This window comes from Populus alba, chromosome 11, assembly GCF_005239225.2.
Source record: "Populus alba chromosome 11, ASM523922v2, whole genome shotgun sequence".
Lineage (NCBI taxonomy): Eukaryota > Viridiplantae > Streptophyta > Magnoliopsida > Malpighiales > Salicaceae > Populus > Populus alba.
In genome coordinates, this window is record NC_133294.1 from 16,656,067 (window position 1) to 16,671,271 (window position 15,205).

General features: G+C 28.9%; 1 protein-coding gene across 1 annotated transcript; it reads left to right on the top strand.

Moving 5' to 3' along the window:
* Window positions 1-7,167: 7,167 nt before the first annotated feature.
* LOC118031650 (alpha-farnesene synthase) lies at window positions 7,168-10,506 on the top strand. Its single transcript, XM_035036137.2, has 7 exons — window positions 7,168-7,503; window positions 7,709-7,976; window positions 8,108-8,477; window positions 8,888-9,106; window positions 9,196-9,337; window positions 9,478-9,729; window positions 9,933-10,506. Exons 1-7 carry the CDS (start codon window positions 7,348-7,350, stop codon window positions 10,248-10,250), a joined length of 1,725 nt encoding a protein of 574 aa, XP_034892028.1. The 5' UTR covers window positions 7,168-7,347; the 3' UTR covers window positions 10,251-10,506.
* Window positions 10,507-15,205: the final 4,699 nt, after the last annotated feature.

Consider the following 15,205-nt stretch of genomic DNA (forward strand, 5'->3'; position numbering starts at 1 on the left):
GCTCCATTTAAAAGAAGTACCATGAAACAACTAGGAAAAAACGGTAACATTTTCAAGCACTTCATATAGAATTCAAATTTATTAAGATGAATTTGAAAGGGTCATTAAATTATTTTTCATGAATTATAGTAATCGTTAACAAGATGTGGATCCACGGTGATAAGATAAAATTCAATTTTGTTGAATGTTCAATAGAGGAGGAATCTAAGGATATTAATTAATTCTTCATTTATGGATTACAGAGTTCTTGTTGGTTCAATAGTAGAAAATGAATCGACAAGACGAGGAGGAGAAAGCTTTATGAGCTTCATCTAATAATCAGTTTTCCACATCACAAAAAGATGGTCGAGAAAGAGGAAGGAGCAGAAGCAACGATGTTGGGAGGTTCTCTTATTTGAAATCCATAGATAATTGACCTTTTGATTATTAAAGAAGAAGAATAATTGTAGTGATTGGATTATATACTTGTTCGTAGAGGAAATAAATTATTAGAATGATTTTTTATCACATCATTTTACATCTATTTATTTTGATGTAAATAACGATAAGAAAGCTCTATGAAAAATTATTGGTTCAATTTGATGTTATTCAATTTGGAGTTGGAAATATAGGTGTAGGTTAAGAAAGTCAAAGATAATCTTGCTCCTCTTGAAAATATCATTGTAAGTAAATACTCAATTTTAGATGATAAAAAAATATCTATAATTATAGCCACAATGACAATAGTAATACTGATTATTTAGTCCGCATTGGGGGCATTCATAATTTAAATATGGATGATACTTTTTTAGTTTTAGATAAGGATGAATAAAAAAAGATAGTTATTTCATAAATTTGTTATTAAAAATCTAGTTTTTTGGATTAACAATAATCATCTTTTTTTTAGTGAATTAAAAAAAGAAAGAATTTTCTAGTAACTAGAATTCTAGTTATTTAAATAAGGGGTTTGAGAGTGACGATTCCCCTTATGATCATTCTTTGTATTATTAAATATAGTTGGAATAATTACATTAATAATTGCCTTGATAATTATCTTTGTTCTCAAATTGAGTTTTTTAGTTTTATTTTAAGTGGAAATGTAAAATTATAATAAAATCACATCCTCTACTTGCATTTTGGGTGAAAGTAGAAATACTAGTGAAAACAAGAATTCCAGTCTAAGAATTAGCATGGACGACAACGATTTTACTGTAAGAGAAAATTATAATGATCTTGGCATAACTAAAAAATACAAGCATTTATGGGTTTAATCTTTAATGTGAAATGTATTATGAACATGAATTTTATTTATACGATTTTGCTGTTCTTGATAAATATAATTTGTTTCATTAGTTATTCTTTTTTAGTTAATGAAAAACTTGTTATCCATACTTATTGGTTCAAGAATTCATTATTTATGAGGTTATAATAACAATCATTTTGTCTTTTTTCAAGCCAAATTAGGACGTAGAAAAATGAATTGAGAAACCAACATTGCTGCAAGAGACCTGAATTGAATCCTAAGTGCCTACAGCGTGCAACACGTTGGAGCACTCAAAGTCAATATATATATATATATATATATATACAATGGAGAAAACAACATTTACGAAAGACACCAGAAATGGAGTCTTTAAGGACCACGGAAGTTCTTACAGCCATAAGAAACCTTCAGTAGTCAAAGCCACCACTGCCGATCCCATTACCAAAGCTTAGATGATGTTTAACTTGGTGACCATGGCAACAGACAGAGAAGATTCGCTCGAGTAAAGGTATGGACATCACTGAACTTAAGATGGCTGGAGGAGAAAATTTGGTTGGAATAATTAATCTTGGTCGGGTAGGGGTGTTTAAAATAACCGATTAACCAAGAAAACTGATTAAACCGAGAAAAATTAACCGCAGAACCAAAATGAAGATTAAACCGATTTTCAAAACTATAAATTTTAAACAAGTAGTTTCGTTTTGAACCATCAAACCGAACCAGACCCACTGAAAATTTATAAATAGTTAGCTAACCCTAACAGTTAACATCGCCTGCCTGCCTCCTCACAAGAGGCCGCCTCCTTCCCCTCTCAGATATAGATAAGCAACTATATACATACAAAAAGTAGTGGGGCAGCCATATCAAATGTCCTTTGTGTTCAATCACTGTCTTCCGTTTGCAAGATTGGCGATGAACATTTAAAGGCTCGAAGTCATCTTTATCTCAAGCATCTGGAAACTTGACACATATTTGATCAATTCCACTGAAAGATTGAAATAGTTTCTGTTTCTAGCCATATGGGATAATGATTTTCCACATGGAGGATCCAATACCACCAATGGCTTGTCCAGGTCTTTCTTGTAGATTTCGATGACGGATTCAAATTTGGTTGCTAAGATGAGAGAGCTTTGGCGCAAAGCTGGGAGGAGAGGATTTGGGGAGTCTAGATGAAGGGATTAGGTTTCCCGGTTTTTTAAAAAAAACCGGATTTAACCGAACCGAACCGGTTCGGTTTGAACCGGTTTTCGGTCCGGTTTGGTTAATATTTCACAAAATAATGTATTCGGTTCGGTTGGTTTTTGAGTCTAAACCGATGAACACCCTTTATGGTCGAGTGTTGCATTAATATTATAATCCATTCATTTTAGTGATAAGATGAATCAAGGCAAGGACACGTTAAACAGTGCATGGAGTTTACTTTCATGCACACCTTGCTTGCGCTTGGTGATGTGTGTTTGATATTGATATATGATTTTTTTATAAAAATTATTATAAAATAATTTTTTTTCAGTTTTTTCTTTAACACTAATATATCAAAATCATATACAAAACTAATAAAAGAACCTATCAAACTGGCCAATGACAGAGTCCCGAAAGTTAGAATAGAGACCATACAACGAGTATTGCCAGAGATTAGACACCTCATTAGTAATGATAGCTTGTTTAAATGGCAATCAAGTATGCTTTGATGTTTAGGTTACTTATTGATTTTGTTTTTATTTCATGTGTTGATAGGTAATTTTTAAAAGTTATGATTATAGGTTATTTTTGGTCAGATGCTGGGATTAATCAAGTTATGTTCATGATAAAGATGGTTTTAAAACACATGTTAGAATCAATGAAATAATGTTGTAGTTAAGGAAATTCATTTTTAAAGTTTTGTGGATAATCTGGTTTAACTATTGTATTGTTTTTTTTTTCTTTTTTTTTTTGAGTTCTTGATGGTTTTAGCAAGTCATGATGAGCATTTTTGAACTAGACTTGCATGGTTTAGGTGAAAGTGTTGGTTTTAGTTTTGGGAGATTGAAGGGAACATCTTGCCTCTGTTGGTAGATGAAGTCAATGGTTATGTTTGGAAAGTTAAATGGCATTTTTTCTAATGTTTTCATTACTCACGTGTTAAATGCAAAGATGCGCCTTGTAGCCTTGATTTGGAAGACACAGTCATGACAGTTTAAGATTTGTCAAAACATTGCCGTGAAGAGTTTTTAGTTTTTAAATTTATTTTTTTAGAAATTATCAATTTAAATATTATAAATTTCAAGATTATTAAAAATTTATATAATTATTAATTTTAAAATTTCAAAAATTACATTAACTAACTTTGATAATAACTGTTAAATTTTTTTTATCAAAACATCTAATCAACTAAAAAAAGGGTTATCAAATCGGGCAGGTTACCTTCCTCCACCAATTTCTTTATATTGTACTTCATTGGGTTTTTTTTTCCCTTACATCATACGAAATTAAAATATTTCATTTACTTTAAGGACATTTTCCTTTTTCATAGAAAAAAACATGACTTCAAGATATTTGCCTATAAAATATTTTTTCCTTTAGAATATTTTTCTATAAATTATTAATGAAGTCTTAAAATCAAATATGCTTGTAGAATAAAGTTTCTTGTCGGTTTAATTATAAATTGATCAAGTGACCGTTCAAATAGCTGAGTACGTACCTTGAAGTAAACTCATCAACAATATCATTATTGATGAGCCATTGTATCCTTTAAATGAAATGATTATAATTTCTTTTCCCTTTTTTAAGAGTGCAATTATTGGGTATCAGGGTGCTTTACCCTAGCTAGGTACCAAGAAATTATTACATGTAATTGGTAACAAAGCTAATCATTATGGTCAACTGCAAAAGAAATGATAGCAAATAATAAAAGGTGAGCTATAGAAGGAAAGGGATATATCTCTCTAAATAATATTTTTTATTTATTATTTTTAAAATATTCTTGTAAAAATTTCTCAATTATAAAATTATTTAACTAAAAATTATTAGAATAAAAATAATTAATATCATAATTTTAAATCCCAACTCGGGGGTTGATCTAAAACAAAATCTAGATCACAAATTGAATTAACCCGAGTTAGCGTAAAAATAAAATAATAATTATTATAATTTTAAAATTCAATTCGAATATTGTCTCAGACATTAGTCACAACTAAGATAGACTCTTAAACCATTAAACCAAGTTAATATATAAAAAAAATTATCATCAAAGCTTACCTTACGTGACCAGCCAATATCGGCTCATGGGTTTTTTTATTAGGTCAGGTCGAATCAATCATTTTTTTTTTTTTAAACTTGAATTGGTTTAGGCTCCAAATTAACCCGTCAAGTCAATCCTAGTGTTATAAATAAGATAATTATAATATTATTAATTCCAACACTTAACATAAACTAAAGTAAAAAAAAAAATTATCTAATTATTTTTTAAAATATGTAAGTTTGATAACAATACATATTACGGGTAAAATATATTTTTATATATTTTATTTTATCTTATCCATCATTATTAAACATAATACAAAGATATATATATATATATATATATATATATATATATAATATTCTATCTCTTTTTTATTTTTTTATCTTGTTGCTAGTGTTTTTATTTCTTCTATCAAGGGGTAATAATTAAACACTTCCTATATTTATTGAAGTTAAAAGAAATTGGATTTGTATTTGAATGGATAGATAGAGGTTAAGAATGGGAACGCGGTGCAAACCGCGTTCCCATAAAATTCAATTTTTTTTTTGTTAAAATTTAATATAGTTTATATGTTTTGGATTGTTTTGATGTGTTGATGTAAAAAATAATTTTTTAAAAAATAAAAAAAACATCATTAATATATTTTAATATAAAAAATTATTTAAAAAATAACCATTATCGTACTTCCAAAAAAAAAAACATTCGGTTGTAACCTCTTCAGAAGAAAAAGATCTCCTGTACGTAACTAGGGCTTGCCTTCTTAATTGTCTAAGCAAGCAAACATACTGGACCAAGTGAGAAGAAGAGTGGGCCCCCCTTAGGAATGTGTTACACGAGAAGAGATTTTTTTTTTCCTGAATGAATTTAAGACTATATTTGATTTTTGGGCAGTACCACAAAATATAAAGAGCATAACGCTTGTTGTTCATATTTCCTCGCCACAAAATATAAAGATTACGTGTTTTGCTAGCTAGTGCTGTAAACATGTTGGTCAACGAAGAAGAGAGGAAAAAGAAGGAAATCTAACATATCTTTAATGTAAAAATATATTTAAATGTTTCTAATGTTTTTTTTGTTCTTAATATTTTTTTAACAAAACAATATTTAAATCGTATAAAAATTGATTTATTATATGAAACATAGAGCTTGTTTGATATTATAATTGCAGTTGCTTTTCAAATAATTTTTGAGACTAAAATACATGTCAATGATATTTTTTTATTTTTTTTAAAAATATTTTTAATATCAACACATCAAAATAGTTTGAAAGCACTAAAAATATATTAATTTAAAATAAATAAAAAATAAAAATAATTTTAAAATACAAAACTAAAAAGGTTTTTTCACCCCTACACTCAGAGAAAGGAGTGGGAGATCAATGCCTCGTGGTGATGAAGGTACGTAAGGTAAGAGGATGAGATGTGGTCTATTCTGTATTATATGAGACGTCATTGTTGATCTCGATACGATTTTATTATGAATTTGAGTGTTTTACTTTGCATCTGCATTGTCAGGTTGTAAAATTGATTGATAAATGACATGTTGGCATGCTTTTGTTTGATTTGAACCTATCGAATTAATACATCGAACTTGGAATTGAATGATTGTTTGTGAATTTCTACGTAAGTTCATGGTGGATGGCTCTCTTCCCAGAAAAATTAATGCCTTAGGTCCCGTCTTTAGTTATTGCAAGGTCAGGGATAGAAATTTAGAAATTATTTGTGGTTCATATGCTTAGAGAATGCCTGATTTTTATCATTATTTACCTTTTTAGTATTTTTTTAATAATAAAAAAATAAAAAATAATTTTTAATATATACAAAACAAAAGACTGTCGCTCTTCCCGTTAATTATCAGAAGAATTCGAAGACGCATGCTCACTGAGGAAGGGACAATATTCACGAGCAACACGAGAATGAGGTCATCACAATATTGACGTCATAACAATAGGATACTTCTAGAGATATTGATTTGTGTGACATTTTTTAGCCAACTCTTTATCCCTCTACAAAGAGGAAGGAACAACGGGAATGAAGGACACAAAATTAAAATAACAATCAAAATTAATTAGAATTATATTATATGATTTTTAGCCAACTTTTTAATAATCTATAACAATTAAAATTATGAATTAGATTATATGATTTTTTCTATAAAACTAATTAATCAAAGAGTTATTTTTTATTGAAAGAACATAAGAAGAATTCTTTTTATTCAACGAATGGGTTTTTTTTAACATTATAAAAGAAAATGAATATTTTTATTGAAAATTAATATAATGATTAAAGCATATATAATATTTTGTTTGTCATATAATTGGTTTAATTTTTTTATTTTACTATTAAATTGATTTGAAGAAATAATTGAATGAATTTAATTATATTATCTTTTTAGAAGTGAATATTTTTTTACAATAATTACAAATCCTTTTTAACATGATTTTAATCAGTTGATAAGTCATAATTTTAAATCAGTTTTAAAAAATCAATCTTCATTATAAACTAAAGTGAAAATAATGATTAATTATAATTTCTATTAATTTATTGTTTTAAAAATTACAAAATAATCTTTTTGCAATTTGTTCTCTCGTCTCTAATCAACTAAATATAATACAAAAATATTTATTGTCAAATACAAGTCCAACTTCGTCTTCATGTGTTGAATATAAAAAAGATATCTATATGTGTTTAAGAAAACATAGAGAAAACGATCCAACAATCACAATATTGGATTTCAATTGCATGTGTATATTCTGCCTATATATACTCGTCCGAAGATTGAAGGATCGCAAGCCAACCACTCTCTCTCCCAAAATCCAGCCTTTTTATATAAAAACTTTTTCTCGTATCCTTTGATTCCTCCCACACTCCTTCCAACAATCATGGAATACAAGCAACAAGTGCAAGTTGAGCAAAATTCTTTGCAATGCCAGAACAACTCCGAAGACACTGATACGAGACAAGAAAGGCGGTCTGCCAATTATAAACCAAATATTTGGAAATATGATTTCCTACAATCTCTTTCTAGCAAATATGACGTGAGATCTTAATCCCTCTTCTCCTTTAAAGTATTTGAAAAACGTTACCTCAAAAAAAAAAAAAAAAAAAAGAGAATTCTTGGTGCCTTTATATATACTTAATGTGCATTTACTTGAGCTTAATGTCTTAAATGATTAAAGACCATGACTGTAATTAAATCAAATAATGGTTAAGACTAAGCTTCAGAATGTGATGTTTTTGCAGGAAGAGCAGTACCGAAGGGTGACGGAGAAGCTGAGGGAGGAAGTTAAGAGCATTTTTGTGGAAGCAGTGGACTTATTGGCTAAGTTGAAGCTTGTTGATAGCGTCATAAAGCTCGGCCTGGGGAGTTACTTTGAGGAAGAAATCAAACAATCTCTAGACATCATAGCAGCTTCGTTCAAGAATCAAAATCCCAACGTGGAAGAGAATCTTTATGTCACTGCCTTACGCTTCAAGCTCCTCAGGCTGCACGGATATGAAGTTTCACAAGGTGAAAATACTGGGAGAGGTTCTTTTTGCTCTCAAAACTGACCATATAATAATATAGTCTTATTATTATATTAATTAACATGGAGAAATTATTCAATTATGCTAACTTGAATTTGATTATCTGGAATTCAGGTGTCTTCAATGGCTTTTTCGACGGCACTTTTGACAGAAGCAAATGCACAGATGTTAGGGGCTTGATCGAGCTCTTCGAGGCCTCACATTTAGCCTACGAGGGTGAAGCTACGCTGGAAGACGCTAAAGCCTTTTCAGCTAGAATTTTAAGTGGTATAAATTGTAGTGCCATTGAAAGCGACCTTGCAAAACATGTGGTGCATGTCTTAGAACTTCCTTCCCACTGGAGAGTGTTGTGGTTTGATGTCAAATGGCACATCAACACGTACGAGAATGACAAGCAAACAAATAGGCATTTACTTGCCTTGGCTAAAGTGAACTTCAACACGGTCCAAGCCACGCTCCAAAAAGATCTGAGGGATGTTTCCAGGTAGACTTCTACAAAAGCACCTCACATTTTTCACTTCTTTTTATATATCAAGGTGTAGAATTATTAATGTCCATACATATATACATGGGACCCTCCAAGTAAAAGCTAAAAAATGGAATCCATATCATATCCATAACTTTTTTTTTCTACCCAAAACCAAGTGTACGATGAACTCCTAAAAAGGGTTTTATATTATCTCTAATATGATGAAGTGATATTTAGCAAAATTAGAAAATGGTTACCTCATAACTAAGACTCAATGGATAACCCTAGAGAAGGTAAAAAGGAGTCCAAGTGCAAGCAAATCTCGCAAGGGCAGACATGCAAGAACAACTGATATACAAAATTAACACAAGGGACTTTGTGATTACAACAACGCAACAAAGTTAAGGTTTTCGTTGTTCTTGTAGGTGGTGGAGGAATTTGGGTATAATAGAGAATCTAAGCTTCACAAGGGACCGACTGGTTGAGAGCTTCTTGTGCACTGTGGGACTTGTATTTGAGCCTAAGTACAGCAGCTTTAGGAAGTGGCTCACTAAAGTCATAATCATGATACTAATTATAGATGATGTGTATGATGTTTATGGTTCTCTGCACGAGCTGCAGCAATTCACCAAAGGTGTTAGCAGGTTAGTATCGACATCATAACAAAATTAGAACTTCTAGGTGATGTTTGTGGTTCTCTGCTAAATCTATTCGTTCGTTCTAAATTGATTAGGTGGGATACCGGTGAAGTTCAAGAACTGCCAGAATGTATGAAGATTTGTTTTCAAGCGCTCTATGATATAACTAATGAAATGGCTCTCGAAATGAGAAGGGAGAAATATGGGAGTAAAGCTCTACCTCACCTAAAGAAAGTGGTAATCATCTACACTAACATAATGTTTTGCATAAAATATTTTCTATAAGTGGAACATTTTACACAGAAACAAACGGAATCTAAGCTTTCATATCATTGCCATGTCCATCGGCACCGTTTGATTCCTTTATGGTTTTTTAGTGGGCAGAGTTCTGCAAAGCAATGTTCATGGAGGCAAGATGGTTCAATGAAGGATACACACCTTCCTTGCAAGAGTATTTGAGCAATGCATGGGTTTCATCATCAGGCACTGTGATTTCAGTTCATTCATTTTTCTCTCTAATGACTGAGCTAGAGACAGAAGAGATATCGAATTTTCTCGAGAAAAATCAAGATTTGGTGTACAACATTTCTCTCATAATTCGGCTTTGCAATGATCTTGGGACTTCTGTGGTAATCACTATTTCCTAATTAATTCCAAAGGCTATACTAGAATTCATTTTTTTTTCCTTTCAAATTTTGGGCGAGTTACAAATGCAGCCCCTGGTTTACTTATATAGCTATTCAATAATTCCCACCATGGGAAATTTTGAAAAACAGAAAGTACACAAGCAGGAGAGGGACTAATCATTAAAATGTACAATGTCTTGCTACAGGCAGAGCAAGAGAGAGGAGATGCTGCTTCATCAGTAGTGTGCTACATGCGAGAAGAGAATATTTCGGAGGAAGTTGCAAGGAATCATATAAATAACTTAATAAAGAAAACATGGAAGAAAATAAATGGACACTGCTTCACAAAATCTACTACACTGCAATTGCTTGTTAATATCAACACCAATATGGCACGGGTGGTCCATAACCTCTACCAACATGGAGATGGGTTTGGTGTTCAAGATCGCCATGAGAATAAAAAGCAGATCCTCACCCTCCTTGTTGAACCTTTCAAGCTAGATTTACCAGAATTTTCTTTTTAAAGTAAACTCATCAACAATATCATTATTGATGAGCCATAGTATCCTTTAAATGAAGTGATTGTAATTTCTTTTCCCTTTTTTTTTTTAAGAGTGCAATTATTGGGTATTAGGGTGCTTAAACCAAGCTAGTTACCAAGAAATTATTACATGTGCTTGGTAACAAAGCTAATCACTATGGTCAACTGAAAAAAAAAATGATGGCAAATAAAACCCAAGAAATAGAAGGATTGGGCACTGGTCTTCACTCTTTGGTAGATTTGAGCAGTCGCTATCTCCGGCACTTCACTTAACTAAGCATTTACTCAAATAATCTCTCTAAATTTATATGGTATTTGGTTACTATTTTGAAACAAAGAAAAATATAGGTTATAGGAATAAAAAGAACATGTCAAAACTATTTTGAAAAATATTCATTTTATATTTTGATTTCTATTTTTTAACTAAATAAATTTTTATCTTTATTTTTTTCATATTTTCTATTCCAAAACGTAATAAATGTTACATTAGGACCAATGCCTCATCATTTGCTCAAATATCTCTCTCAAGTTTTAACATTTAACTCCTCAACTATACTCTATCTTGGTGTTGATTTTGACAACAATTCAGCGTCTGAGTTTTACATCGAGTTTTTCACAATATAGTTACTATCCATTCACATAGATTTTGAAGGACAAATCCATCTAATAATCTTTTTAATTTTACTGACTATATATGTACGACATGTTGCATGAATTTTATGTTCATACATGATATAAAAACCAAATTAGACTGAATTGAATTAAAAACCTCAAGCAATTTAATCTTTCAAGAGCCTTATCATATATATATATATATAAATTTGTTTTGCAATGTTGTGAAGAAAACCAGGTTTTTTAATATCGTATTTGTATCTTCACGGTATAAAAATACAAATCAATATTAAAAAAATTTCCGTAACAAAATAAACAGAAAAATTATAAATTTTTTTAAAAAAAATTTTTTAAAATTTTTTTGTGACTGGTCAGAGTCAGTTCAAAAAACAAATCTCTGGCTGAATCCTGATAGAAGAAACCTGGTTCTTAAATGTCTAAGCAAGTAAACATACTGGACCAAGTGACAAGAAGAGTGGGCCACCCTTAGGAATGTGTTACACGAGAAGTGATTAATTTTTCTTCTGAAAGAATTTAAGATTATATTTGATTTTTGGGCAGTACCACAAAATATAAAGAGCATAACGCTTGTTGTTCATATTTCCTCGCCGCAAAATATACAGATTACGTGTTTTGCTAGCTAGTGCTGTAAACATGCTAGTCAACGAATTGAGGAGAGGAAAAAGAAAGAAATCTTACATAATTTGGAAAAAAAATGGAGCAGATGAAAAGGAAATGGAAATTGGGAAAGAAGGTTGCCGAGCTAAATAAATGTCTTGTTACACTTGTCCAAGCATAATTTATTATTAGAATAGACTGGATAATTGACGGATTAGATTAAATTTTTCTTTAATGTAAAAAGTATATTTAAATGTTTCTAATGTTTTTTTTTGTTGTTAATATTTTTTTGTTAAATTGTGTAAAAATGGATTCATTTTTTAAGAGAATGGAGTGGGTGATGAATGCCTTGTGGTGATGAAGGTAAGGTAAGAGGAGGAGATGTGGTCTTTTCTGTATTATGTGATGGAAATAAAGATTTTAGTACAAAACTTGGGTCAGTATTCTTCTCGCGGCAGAATTTTTTACTTTCACGTTAGATATTCAAATAAGAATATTATGAGTTTTTTGATATCGAAATCAAGTAATAATTTAAAAATTTAATTTATTGTTAATTTTAAAATTTATAAAATTAATTAAGATATATATATATGTTGTTCAAATATTAATAAAAAAAAACAGACCCTGTCAATGACAATAAACCCTACTGATGTTTTATATTGATTTGATGTTGTATATGACATTCTTTAATGCTTTCATGATGGTCCCAATGCCATGTCATTGGAAAGTTAAATGGGTCATGGGAGGGACCATGCTTACGTGTTATGGCATCTTCAAGAAAATGGTAAAAAAAAAAAACAAAGAAAAAAGTTTAGCTTTCATCTTTGTTAAATGGGTCCCTGAAGGACCACTGTCACGTGTTAGGGAATCTCCACCAAAAAAAAAAAAAAAAAAAGCTTGTTTAAGAGTTTAGCTAAAAGGAAAAAAAAAAAAAAACAGCTATATTGAAAAGTGAAAGTTTATTTAATATATTTTTATGAAAAAGAGAGTCTTTTAATAGAGTTGTATTAATTAGCTATAATTAATAAATAATTATATTAATATCAAATATATTAAAATATAATTGATTTTTCTAAATGTTTTTTTTTTTTGTTGGAGTACATCTATGAATAAAATGTTATAATTACACTATTTAAAATGCCATATTACTAATTTGATTTTTTTTAAATAGCTTCTCTTTTTTGAGATGTTCTTATGCAAAGATGATCTTCGAAATGGTCTAACCATCTAAAAAACATTATTATTATAGATGGCTTAGTGTGTGTTAGTATTGTAGTATAATATGCTTTTTAAAATTAATTTTTACTTGAAAATATATTAAAATATTTTTTTTAAATTTATATTTTGATATTAACATATCAAAATCATTAAAAAAAAATTCATTTAAAAATTTATATTTTGATATTAACATATCAAAATCATTAAAAAAACATTTATTTAATGCTTTTTCAATGTAAATACATTTTTTGAAAGCATTTTAATATAGTTGAAAGCGCAATATCAAACATGCACTTATTAACTACTTAAAAACATAGTAAGAATCTAGTTTTCTAGAAAATTGAAGTTAGAAAAAAAAAATTGAACTTTCCCTTGAAACACAAAAAAATTTTCATTCAAAAAACTAGAAAATTAGTTTTTTAGTTTTTTCAAATTTATAGTGATTTTGAAAAACACATTTTAAAGGTTCTCCGTACTTTAAAACACTGTTTTTCAAATGAAAAAAAAAATGTGAACAATGCTTTTTTTTTTCCCTTTTATATACAAGTACTTTTTAACAATATAAAATATTAAATTTATTTATTTTATATTTTCCTATTTAATCAGTGTCATAGAGTTAATTTTTATTATAAATCTAATATAAAGATTATTTTGTTAACAATATACTGTTTTCATATAATTTCTAATTTGAATGATATAAAACTAATATTTTATAGTTAGATTATTACAAATACAAAATATTAAAATAACTACTATAAATTATGATTTTGTTTTTTTATGAAAAATAGTTGTGATTTTGATATAAATTTTTTTTTGAAAGAACTTATCTTTGTTTTCAATAAATGAACATATTTTTTAATTTTTTACTAAAAAAAAGGAAATAAGAAAAGAAAAACTGAAAATGAAAATGAAAAAGTGTTTTCTATAACTAAACACACTTTTAAGTTATAAAACTCAACAACAGAAGGATGGTTTTTTGTTTCTCTACAAATTTAATTCCAATCAAATTTTAAAGTTAATTACTTTAACAAATAAGAAAACTTTTATGTTAATCAAATTACTTTTTAAAAATATTCTTTTTGTCACTTATTTATTCATTATCTTTTATTAAAATTTTATTTGTTTTTCATAAGTAGATGATTTTATTAGTGTATATAAGAACAATAACTTTTATTTTTTAATGTGTTTTAAAAGTACATTTTATTTTAAAAAAACACCAAATAAACTTTATCAATGTCGCTCTTCCCACTTTTTCTCATGCGTACCGTGAAAGTAATAGTTTTGTAGATTGTATGGCTAAGTAAGGAGTGCAAAGATTAAGTTATTTTTATTTTTATGAAAAATAGTTGTGATTTTGATATAATTCTTTTTTTTTTTTTTTTTTGTAAAAGAACTTATCTTTGTTTTCAATAAATGAACATGTTTTTTAATATTTTACTAAAAAAAAAGAAAAACAAGGAAAGAAAAACTGAAAATGAAAATGACAAAGTGTTTCCTATAACTAAACACACTTTTATTTAATACGGATGGTTTTTTGTTTCTCTCCAAATTTATTTCCTATCAAATTCTAAAGTTAATTACTTTAACAAATAAGAAAACTTTTATGTTAATCAAATTACTTTTTAAATATATTCTTTTTGTCACTTATTTATTCATTATCTTTTATTAATATTTTATTTGTTTTTCATATGTAGACGATTTTATTAATGTTTAGAAGAAAAATAACTTTTATTTTTTAGTGTATTTTAAAAATACATTTTATTTAAAAAAACACCAAATAAACTTCATCAATGTCTCCCTTCCCACCTTTTCTCATGTGTACCATGAGAGAAATACTTTGGTTTTGATGCATCTCTCATATTATGTCTATCAGCCTGCTAAAAGTGTTTCTCTTTAGAGGTTTAAATTCACTAGAGAGATAAATTAAAGAGTCATGAAAGTTTCCCCTGGATTTTGCTGTAATGGTTATATTATATAGATTCCAATATTGCTTTTTTAAGCTATATTTGATATTTTATCTTCTTTGTATGGACTTTGCTTCGTTTGGAAGTTCTTGCAAAATTAATATATTGTAGGCTCTGTAATTTCACATGCCACTAGGATATGCTTTAATGAAATCATATATTTCTCAAAAAAAAAAAAAAATGTCACCCTTCCCTCAACCAGAACTGACACGGTGTAAGGGATATAAACCCTACAGGCTGCTTTGTATTGATTTGAAGTGGTGCATACATTAATTTCACGTTTTTTTTTTAAGGTTTTCATGGACCCGAATGCATTTTTTCTAATGTTTTCATTACTCACGTGTTATATGCAAAGATGCACCTTGTATAATCGGGTTATAGCTCAGATGAGTTACATGTAAAGATTGATGTTATATTAGTCAACAACATTAACAACCACAAGTGATCATCGATTATTACACTTCTTTTCAATGCATTTGCAGAAATTAAACGACGATTTGTGACTGAATTAAATTACGTGAACATG

Bases quoted from the DNA above. Each gene is read 5' to 3' on its own strand.
- LOC118031650 (XM_035036137.2), top strand. From the start codon at position 7,348: ATGGAATACAAGCAACAAGTGCAAGTTGAGCAAAATTCTTTGCAATGC. The intron at 7,504-7,708 runs GTGAGATCTTAA...ATGTTTTTGCAG, and splicing joins CTCTTTCTAGCAAATATGAC to GAAGAGCAGTACCGAAGGGT. The intron at 9,107-9,195 runs GTTAGTATCGAC...TAAATTGATTAG, and splicing joins TTCACCAAAGGTGTTAGCAG to GTGGGATACCGGTGAAGTTC.